The following is an 11,408-nucleotide window of genomic DNA, read 5'->3' as shown; positions in this document are numbered from 1 at the left end:
TTTTAAGAATCAGTCTGACTAAGCAGTGCCATATTTTCAACTCATCTTTGTTAAAAGTTTATGTGTATATGAGTGGTATGTTTGTGGGTGAGTGTGTGTGGGTGAGTGTGTGTATGTGTATGTATACAGTTTCTTACAACTTCATAAGACAAGGTTATTAGTCCTCACCCACACTGACAAACTGCTTCACATTCCTTAAAATGGCTCCTGTGGAGGCTAGAAAGGTGCTGGATAAGGACACTGGATACTCTTGCCCCTGCATTTAATTCCTGAATTCCTGTCACCCACATGGTTACTCACCTGCAATCCCAGATCTGACACTCTTTCCTGGTCTCCAAGGGCACTAGGCACATAAGTGGTGTGCAGATGTGCACGAATGGGAAACACCAATACATATTAAAAAATGTAAAAGGAGCTCATGTTTAAATGATGGATCGGATATTGGTGGTCCAAGTGGGACTGCTGCATTCTGCTGTTGAGGATGTAAAATGATACAGCCAGGAAAGTAGTTTGGTGGTTTCTTGAAACCTGCAACACCCTCTAGCAGTTTGACTCGAGTGATCACACAACAGTTTTTATGCCCATGTTCAGTGTTATATATAGTAGCACAGCCCACATAGCCTTTCCATGAAGGGCATGCTTTCCTTATGAGGGATGGACTCCTGATAACACAAGTGTGTCCACACAAGCTAAGACAAAGAGGCCACACATAAAAGACTGCGCATAGTCCCACTGACGTAGAAGAAGAGCTTGTGGGGGCTGGTGAGGTGACTCTGGCTAAGAGCACTGACTGCATTTGCTGAAGCCCTGTTTGACTCCTACCTGATGACTCACAACTGTGACCCTGGTTCCAGGGGTCTAGAACCATCCGACCTGCTCGGGTGCCAGGGACACACATGATCTAAATCTTTAAACAGGAGTAGGTTGAGTAGAAACTAGCCAGTCATGGTGGCGCCTCTAAACAAGAGAAGCCGAGTGGCTTAGGAGGGAAATGTTGCTGGGAGTCCTCCTGTGGTGACCTCTGTGCTTGTTGATATTGATGAATCATTGGTGTTATTGACTTTGGCTCTTTCGTCCACTATACCCAAAGGGGAGCAATGACCTGAAAAGGCATATTAATTGCCTTAAGCTAAATAGAGCCTCTCATTTAAAGCATTTGACCCAACTGGTAACTCCAAAGTTCTGTCTAGGAAGAGAACTTTTGCCCTTCTCCAATATACTCGGTGTGATGGCTCTTACAAGCGAGGACTTTGGGAGAGAGTCAGGGTTGGATGAGGTTGTAAGGATGAAGCCTTCCTGGTGAGATTAGCAGCTTTCCAGAAGAGACTCCAGAAAGCTTGCTTTCCCATGCCCCTGCATAGATAACAAAGAGGTCCTGTGGATACAGGGCCAGATGGCGGCCTCCTACAAACGGGAAGAGCCCTCATAATCAAGCACTTGCTGGTACCTTAGCTTTGGACCTTTACTCTGAATAGTGAGAAATAAACTTTCTGAAGCCACTGTGCCTGTGCTATCTTGGCCGCCTAAGCAGGTGAAGAAATAAAATGGAGACTGGTGTGTGTGACAAAATCCAGGGTGTCAGTACTCTGGGAACACCATCAGCTCCCGAAGTTGCCTGCCAGACGTGGCTGTGGATGGGGAGCATGGCCTTCTCGGATAAAAACAGGAAACTTGTACAACAAGAAGGAAAAGTGGGCACTTCATGGCCTGAAGTGTCCACGACAGACTGCGTGGGTGAGTTCACATTCTCTGCTTGGCTTTGAGTCTCCAACAGGCATAAAGGATGACTGGGTGTGGCCAGCCAGACTTGGTTGAATTAGCATCTCCAGCAAAGGGCTGAGAGGGATTGTGTCTGGTCAAGCAAAGCCCAATGCTTTTTTTTTTTTTTTTTTTTTTTTTGTCTTCTTATGATTGCTTCAGTGCTCAGAGTCAAGTGTTTTTCTCTCAGCATTGCCCTTCACTTCTGTTTAAGGAAGCCAGGCTAGGACTGAGGCATGGTGCTTTGTTAGAAAATGTTTGAAACAGCTCAGTTAACGAATGTGAGGAGGCAGGGCACAGCCGAGAGAGGAAACCAAGGCCTTCGTGCAAATGACCCCTTTCAGAAGGAGTGACAGTAAGGATACAATGTGCCTTTTTGATACCAAACTTGGTGGCAAAGGAACTTACATTCCAGAAGCTGCCCCTTTCTGTCACGAAGGAGGATACTATGCTGGCCCTTCAAACAAGCCCTTCCTTAGAACCGAGGAGAAGGTGGTTCTGCTTGAGGCAAGCCTGGGTAAACTACTCACTGGATTCTGGGCAGATAGGGAGTCCACACCTAGGCAGAGATGGGTGGGTCAATCAGAGATCTCAAACGTGAGTCGTCTAGATCATTTTATAGTTCACTTATAGAAGAAACACTTGGGGTCACCTGAAGCAGGATGAGCAGACAGGTGGCCCACAAACTGCTGTGGGAAGATTGCTCAGGTGGGGAGAACTAGTAAGTATACAGGTCCCTAGGTGGCTCAGGACTGGGGTTTGTAAAGGGAGTAATGGATATCTTCCTTTCATCTTCTAGACCCTTCAACAGTTTTCTTCTATCAGTGTCTAGCTAAGATGGGCTAAGATGGTCTGTGTTTGGTGAGCTCTGCATAATTTGTTCCCTCGGGGCCACCATATGGTTTCCAGGTGACAAAGCTGCAGACCAGAGACCCCTCTCCTCTCTTGGTTCATGACTTCTTGGCACATTACAAACTCCTCTTAGGTACGTGTATTAAAGCAGCATCAGGTTGCCATGCCCACCCTTGGTTCAAGAGAGGACCAGTTGGACTTTTTACCAAAAGGTCTGGCTTTCTTTGATACCTACACTGGGAAGAATCTGGCTTTGCCCTAACCCAGGGGATCGTGACGTCGCAGTGAAGAGGAGAAAACAAGGCTGGCAGATGTGTTGAGTGAGGCAAAGCGGTACCGGGCGAACTCCTAGCGCGGCAGGCGCTGTTGTTTGTTTGTTTCTGCATGCCACATAGACAGGCGTGGAGAAGCACCAGGAATTTCTTTGGCTTCATATAGCTCCCTTGTCTCATGTGGCTATGGTTTTTAAAAATTTAACATTCTATTCATGGCCCACATTCAGCTCTCGTCTTAGTATGCATGTCAGTATTCGAGTCTGTACTACAGGTGCGCCCCACTTCAAGAAAACAACGGATGTATAGTAAGACCAAACTAATTTATTAAAGTCTTATGTTTGTGAGGAAGGAAGAATTGCCATGTGACTTTGAAACAGCAAAGCACATTGAAAGTTTACAGTAAGAGCCAAGAGCCGAGCAGATGGCTCACTCACTGTGTTAAGTGGTTTCTGTGAAGGCTGGAGGACGTGAACTTGACTTCCCAGAACCTGTGCAGAAGGGGGGCCTGAGGTGGTGTGTCTGTGAATCCAATACTAGAAGGCAGAGACAGGAAAGTCCAAAGGGCTTGCTGACCTGGCAGTCCAGTCAAAATAGTGAGCTTCCATACAGTGGAGAGCAATAGAAGATGTGTCAGACGCTCACACCATCATACACTCTCAGACAAGCAAAATAAACACAAGCAGCTTGGAGGAGAATTGTCTAAAATGAAGCGTGCTTGGCTCGGGTCTGTGTAACCTTGTGCTGGAGAAATAGATCTATTCATTGAAGAGACAAGAAACCCTGTTCACAGCGAAACAATTTATGAATGTTGTTTCTGAGGACTAGTTTGAGGAACTGAGTGGAGAAGCCTAAGGAATGTGGAATACACAAGGGCCACAGGTGCATGTTTTCTAACTAGGGGACCTGGGAGCAAGTAGTTCAGAGGTGCAGGGGTGAAGGTATCTGGGGCACACTGAAATATTTGAATCCGGATGACAGAAGCCTGTGAAAACACCATAACCATCACCCAATTCTCACACAGTGACCATGCAGGTTTGGTCTGGCTTTTCCCTCTAAGAGTTGGGGGAGTGCCTCCATCCAGCTGGTCTCTACATGTAGAGTATCTTCTTGTACCTTCTTACCCCACTGCCTAGGCAACCCGGTCTCCCCTTTAAGCCTGGCTCCTTCAATGCCCTCTATAAATCCTGGACTTCTCTTGTCCTCTGTACCGCCTCCTCCCATGGCCTGGTCTTTTCCACACAACCTTGACACTTCAGATCTGACCTAAAATTCTTTGACCTGGGAGAACTCCACAGAAAAGATTGGAGCTTTTACATCCCTTAGCTGCCCAGCATGGGTAATGAGCATGCCCTGGTCACAGTGTGAATACAGTCTCACATGTGCTCCTGTACATATCTGGCTAATCTAAGAGCAATTTTCTTTGAATTGCTAATTCAAAGAGCAAATCAAGGTGCTTAAAGATAGGCAAAGCATTACAGTTAGGCAAATTTGAGTCACGAGAAAAGTGTTCAATGGCTCAACCACTAGGGCAGTTATCTATGAAAGCATTTTAGTTCTTTTCACTCTGGGCTAACCTGGGTTACAGACTGAGATCTTGTCTCAAAAAACGAAAACTGAAAGAAAGAAAAAAATCCACGGAAACAAAACATTAGATTTTTAAAGCATTTAATAATCATACTCAAAAAAAGATTTTATTTTAAAAAAGAATAAATTTACATACACTGCATAAGCAAGACAGTTGAAGGTTTCCAAAATAGAAACCTGAAACATATGGTCTGAAATGCCACATGCTGTGATTATCCTTGGAAGACAGTTGTGTGTTTGGGCAAGAAAACCCCAAGATACCAGGCACATTGTGGAATGGTTTTAGTGGCTGCCACATAAAGGTATTAGTTTAAGGTCTTGCCTATGTCTTTTTCCAGCATATGGTACAGGTCTGAGCAAAAATGACTTAAAGTGGACAGCTGTTTGAGAACCCGGTTCTAGATTGATGCCTTGACCCAGAGTAATAGCAAGATGGGAAAAGAATATATTATCCTCCCTGATTCCTAGAATAGCTGAAAAGCTTTGGTGTCTGTGTGGGCCGGGCCTAGACTTAGAGGGACACATTCTGGTGACCAGGCCAGCCCAGAGCAAGAGGGCCTTTGGACTAAGACAAGCTACACCAGCAGGGGGCACTCTCTCTCCAGAGAGAAATTGGAGACCCAAGAGAAAATTTACTAGGGTAGAGTGCTGCTCTGTAAGAAGTGAATTCAGTGAATCGAGAAAGCTTACCAAAGGGAAAAAAACATGATCAAGCTGAAGGGTTTAAAACCAATGCTGTAGGAATCCAAAACTAAGCTTGGCATCTTCGGTGAATACTTCCCTCCCTCCATCTGCTGGTATCAAGTCGATTAAAGAGCAACCAGTCAAGGGGACAAATTCCTAGGCCAGTGTTTAATGTTGTGTGGCTAATATACTCATCCTCCATGTAAATTATGTAAATACAGCCTTCATTCGATTGTTAACTTTCCTGTTGTTGGGCCTTGAACTTCCTAATCCCCATGCCCACCGCTGTGACAATACATACAGCCTCTTTTGCTGGAGAAAGCTGAGCTTTTAGTTATTAGGGTTCAGACAAACCAACTAAAATCACCCTGTGTGAATATTCAACCAGACTTACAAGCTCTAGTTTGGTAGCTTAGGGGTTGGGGGAGAAACAGCAGAAAGTACCCTATCATCAGCCATGCACTGGAGAGGCTAGCCTTAGCAAGCAAACCTATAAGCCAGGGCTTGTGGCTCCGCAGCCATGGAGCTGAAATACTGTCAGCAAAACCAGGAAGTGCTGGGCTGTTTCCATTCCTGTTCTTAACTATGATAAGTAAGAGAAGTGTTAACAATGGACATTTTGTTAAGAATTATTCTTTTTATTTGTTTTTTGAGACAGGGTTTCTCTGTGTAGCCCTGGCTGACCTGGAACTCACTCTGTGGACCAACCAGGCTGGCATCAAACTCAGAGATCCATCTGCCTCTGACTCCCAAGTGCTGGGATTAAAACCATACCCAGCCCAAGAATTATTCTTCAGAAATTAAAACACTATATTCAGTACCAAAGAACATCATTCCAACATAGGCCATGGGACAGACTTAAAATGAGAGAAATTGTTGGCCTTGATGTTCACATTGATTGCAAAAGTTGGAGCCTCAGTAGCTTTTAAGGGTGTGTGTGTGTGTGTGTGTGTGTGTGTGTGTGTGTGTGTGTGTGTAATTTTGTCCAATATGTGCGTATAGTGAAACACTGACTTACTGACACCATCCCTTAAAAGATCAACCACTACCATTGACACCGACCCTTCAAAATGTCATTGCACTTGATCCTTATTCTGAATCTCTGAGTGCAGGGAAGGAGGTCTCTGCTGTGGTCACCATGAATACCTTCTCAGATCTAAGGAGCTAAGGTAGACCACGCTAGGTTTAACAGGTGTTACAGTTAATTGGCTTATTTTCTCAAAATAGGCTGCAGTTTTTCTTGCCCTAAAATTCTTCAAATCTTAAAATTCTTAACTGAGACTCTTAAAACTTCCAAGAGGTAAGAAGAGGCCGGAAGACTGAGAGGGGGGTCCCTGATTCTGTCTAGTGGGGGAATAATTGAAACCATTTATACAAAGTAGCCAAGCAGGGATGAGGTAACGTCGCAGGGATGAGGCAATGTTAGGGCTGCCTAACTTGGTCAGGCTTCCAGAGGATGAAGCTCATTCATTCCTGTGCTGATCCAGTGCCTTCTAGGCTTAAACAACCGAAGGTGCCGAAGGCCAAGCAGGAGAGTGCAGGAGGAGTCTCAGCTGTCCTCATTCCACCTGTGAGAAGCTGGCAGCCGGTCTGAGTTGGTTACATTAGTGTGGAAATGGAATCCCGGGATGCTGTGGAAGATGGCAGTCTTGCTTCCTTGCTTCCTTCACTAACAGTGCCTGGAGGAGATGGGCGGGGAAACGAAGCAAGCTCTTCCGGTGGCCTCATAGCTCTGCTTCTGGTGACCTCATAGCTAACTCTGCTACCATCTTCACTCTTCTCACAGGAAACTTTGTTCTAGAATGCTCTCACCACCCACTCAGGCACAGTCCAGTCCAATCACAGCATAAGACATAATTCTGCCAAAGAGTTGCAATTTTCCTTGGTGCCGCCCTTACTCCCACACCAAACTCCAGTTTGGGGATTGAGACTCGGCATTAGGCAAGGCTGTGACTGAAAAGAACTATCCTGCCTTCATATTACCTCAAGTCTGCTGGTTCTCTGGAGCTTGGTGGGGCTTGTAGCCATTCCAAGCCAGGCTACAATTCCTGCCCACCGGGTCCTAAGTTCATGTAACAGTAAGGGGAGGGGTAGTCTTGCAGACCTCAGGTGTGCTTTGAGCCTGGTGTCCTTACAGATGAATCGCATGGCTGGTACCACAGCAGTAGTATCTATGTCACATCAGCAAAATAAAACTATGACAGGATTTCCTTAAACGGGAGGCACTGGGATTACCTGAATCAACAGCTTTCTCACATTTCACATCTCGCATTAGCAGACTAGTTCCCAGCTTGTCTTGGGCTCAGAGCAATCCCAAAAACCTGTGCAACATTGGCACAAAGGTTGTGGCACAGATGCCAACAGATGTGTAGGTGACAAACTTGTAAGGGACTTCAATCTCTAGTCTTCGCCTGGCCTCCTTGTTCTTAGTAACCACCTTGAACCATGAGAATAACACTTGCAGAGAGAGGTTTTGCACCAGTTGGCGAACCAAGAGGATCAACATGATCCCCACCATAAATTTGGTCAGGCCTAAAACCAGCATGTCAGTGGTAATGGGGGGGATGTTCTGAATCACAGGGAGGGACGGGGTGGGCTTGGACACGAGCTGGAAGAAGTGGTTGATCCAGAATCCTACGGTCACTCCAGCGCCGGCAGCCACGACGGTGGTGGTGTCCGCTCTGGTCGGGCTGTAGTAGTCGGACACAGGGTAATTGTAGCACAAGAGGAACGGCACAACTATGACACACACAGGGAAGAGAGGGCTGGCGGAGTCCAGGGAGTCGATGAGGGTCCAGGCAGGGTAGGTCAGGGCGATGAGGACCGCCGTGATTAGAACGCCACCCAGGACATCCTGCCGGGAGACAAGAAAAATGGCCGCTTAGCACTGGGAATGCAATCTCTGCATGCTTTATAATATGTATTCAAAGAAAATAAATATCTAAGAATTTAAAGTGAAAACAGGAAATTATATACATAGTTACCATGCTACGGTGTCACATACTTTCTTACAAGAATGTTCTGTATTCCAAGAATAAATTCTGAATTTCTTTCTGAGTGAGTGGTTGATAGCTTCGTGGTCATTTAATCTTATTTTGTTATATACACTTTGGATCACAAAAATTATCACAGTCCTCACAGAGTGAAGACTTGGCAGATAGTGTGAAGGCTCTAAACTCTTTACTGCATTAAAAAAAAAAACCCTGAATATCGAACATTACCAGGTGAATGACCCATTAACCCCTTAAACCCTTAAATATCACAGGGAAATGCACATCCCTGTAAGTAATGAAACCGGACAGTTCATAGCAGAAACGGTATTACGTATACTGTTTAATACTTAAAACACTCCAATATTTACTCATAATAATATGGAAGAATCAAATAATACTGGGGAGGAATGAAAACTGGTGTTTCCGTGACTGCTGGTATTTGGCTGTTTATAGAGGTTGTATTAATAATCACCCGAACTGTAGACAAGCCCAGATTCCTGACTGTTTGAAAGGGTATAAAAACACTGTGGTATCTTCATGTCCTGGAATACTTTGCAGCAATCAAAATAGCAATGACCCACTGATGCGCAGTACGACTGGATAAAATCTCCAGGAGATGCTTTTGGATGGGACAAGGCAAGCTCCAAGGGTTACGGACTGTCTGGCTCTACTTACATGCCATTCTTCAAAAGACAAAACCTCGGGGCAAGGAACAGTTATCAGCCACTGCCTAGGGGGCTTGGTTTATCCTGTGTGACCAAAAAGGATGTCATGATACAGTCTGGGGATAATACGACTATTCCATACTGAGATGGTGATTGTAAAAATGTATGTGTGTGCTAGACTTCATAAAACTTTAAACGGTTACATTATTTGTGCGTGCATGTGTGTGCGTGCGAGAGCAGGCCTGTGGAATCAAAGGGAGATGAGTGCTGTCCACCATGAGGTTCCTAAGGATTGCTCAGGTCGTCAGGCTTGGAGGTACCCAAGCGTCGTTTACCTGTTGAGTCATCTTACCAGCCCCAAATTCACAAAATTGTACGCCAATAACTGGCAATTTTTTAACTAAGAACACATTTCAAACCAATGAAAATGGAAATGCTTGCAGGCTCCTTTGGCCTCGTGTGACACTGTCAAGTGTCAGCTGCTGCCTTTTAAGGAGCCTCCAGAGACCTAGAGAGGCCCCTAACTCTGTACTCCTAACTTCTCAGACTATGCTGTGGATCTCCTAGTATCTCACTCAGTCCTTCAGACAAAATCCAATTAGCTGGGCACAGTGGTGAATGCACGATGGTGTGTGTATGGGGTCTCAGCATTTTGGAAGTGGGGGCAGGAGGATGGCGAGTTGCAGGCCAGTTTGTGAGACTCTGATTCAAGAAACCAAAAGGAAAATTAAAGCTGTTGATGAAGCCATCTTCCACTCATCTGTGTGCAAAATGCTGCAGGCTTTGTGGGGCAGAAACTTGCCAGTTGCTTTTAAAGGTACACATTTATCTTCCAACTAGCAGCGTCACCCAGGGACCTGGCCCAGGGGCTGTAACTGCCCACAGTTGAATCGAGGTTGTCATGTTCTTCACAGCGATGTGGCAGGTGATGGCAAGATACTGGAACTCACCAAGTCCCCCTCTAGGAGTAGCATTGCGTTAAACTGTGGTATAGTTACACCATGGGACAGAGCTGTGACAAGAGGATGCTCCAAGCAGTTTCAAAAGGCAAGGTGGGCCTGGGCTGTTGGGGCAAGGACGACAGAGCAGAGCTTTCTGCTGACTACATTCAGCCCCTCTGGGGACATACCCAGATGGAGCCTGCTTTGGCTGCTTTAGTGAGAAGAGACCCTTTAGTGAAGACTAAAGCTGCCAACGCTGACCTGTTAGTACCTGAGAAGAAGCAGAAATAACTTTCACAGTGACTACTGAAGAGACACAGAGTCTACCAATCTCCAAGCACTTGGGTTTGTGTGGAGCGGTCAGGAGCACAGACGGTTCTCAAGGCTGTTCAACGACCCTCTTGTTTACCAAGAACTCACTCCCACAGTTCAGCTGGCAACTCAGGACACAGGGACAGCCCGGTAGGTGGTGTTTGTCCTGCTCAAGTTTCTCTGTGACCGAAATGGGGGTGAACACGTGTTTCAGTCGGATCCATTAGGAATAGAGCTTGCTGTGTCCAGTAAGCTCGGCAATGGGAAAGAACTATGGGACAACATCTACCCTACAAAAAGGCGTAAAGGGGACCTCCAAATTGAGGATGCCAAGACAAGCCTGTGACAGAAGCCAACAGGAGCTGGGATCTGTGAGGAAGCCAGCTTTGGGAGGCTCTGCCAACCTGGATTTAGAGATCCTTTGGCTGCCCTAACATTTTAAGGACGTGACCAGACAATCCAGATTTCACGTCGCATATTCCCTGATGTGGGTTTAGAAACATTTGGCTGAGCAGAGTTTTTATGTTCTTATTTCTACACAGTTTAAGGGGATAATGTTTTTATAATGACACAGAACATAGCAAACTGTTAGATCCTCCGATAGTTAAGGAGGCAAGGTGCTGGACAGCATGTGTAAGAGATATAGTTCCGTTCTGACTGACAAGCTTGGCACACAGACAGGTAGATATTTACAGAGCAATGCACTTGGGTACACAGCAGGGAAGCTTCACACTAGAATTTTGTATCATGTGTATGTCTTTGTTGTTTCCTTTGGAAATAAATGAAATTAAATTCAGCATCTCCAGATGGGATCTGCCCATCCATGGTCATATGAGTGGGGACCTCTTTGCAGAGGGTCTGTTGCAGACCAGAGTATTTTGTCTATGTGTGTAAGGGAACATTACTGTTAAGAGTTGGGGAGAGCTCAACACTATAAACGAGTCTGTCCTCTTACAGGGGAGAGAAGGTTCTGCCACTCGGAGGGTCTCTTGTCACCTCCACCAGTCTCATGTCTGACCCCTAAGGAAGTCAACAGGGACAAAAGGCGGCATTTGCCTCATGCACAGAGATGAAACAGCTCAAGTCCCTTCAGGAAGGAAGTCCCCCAAGACCAGATCACTCACTTCCTTGGCCCTCCAGCCCTGGTTGCTCATGGGGTTACCTTGATGGCTGCAGGTCTCGTAGAGACACGTGACAGAGTCATCAGTTGAAACACACTTCTCATATGGTTCTCGGTTGTGCCACATTGACCATTAAAACTAGGCAGCATAGACACTCTCCCCTGTCCAACTTAGAGTGCAGCCAGGAATCTACACTCTGGTTCCCCAGCATAATCTAGGTTCA

General features: G+C 45.9%; 1 protein-coding gene across 4 annotated transcripts in view; it reads right to left on the bottom strand.

Moving 5' to 3' along the window:
• Positions 1–4,533: 4,533 nt before the first annotated feature.
• Positions 4,534–11,408, bottom strand: part of Sgpp2 (sphingosine-1-phosphate phosphatase 2) — a 120,633-nt gene continuing 113,758 nt past the window's right edge. For 2 of the 4 annotated variants that reach the window (XM_039083380.2, XM_039083381.2), the window contains exon 5: positions 4,534–8,007. In XM_039083380.2, the coding sequence (XP_038939308.1) occupies positions 7,456–8,007 (552 nt within the window). In that variant the 3' untranslated portion in view covers positions 4,534–7,455. The remainder of the gene's footprint in view (positions 8,008–11,408) is intronic. The other 2 variants (NM_001191811.1, XM_063266995.1) reach the window with 2 other exon arrangements.

Source organism: Rattus norvegicus, chromosome 9, assembly GCF_036323735.1.
Source record: "Rattus norvegicus strain BN/NHsdMcwi chromosome 9, GRCr8, whole genome shotgun sequence".
NCBI lineage: Eukaryota > Metazoa > Chordata > Mammalia > Rodentia > Muridae > Rattus > Rattus norvegicus.
The sequence above is the reverse complement of the archived record's forward strand: the minus strand, read 5'-3'. Positions and strand labels throughout refer to the sequence as shown.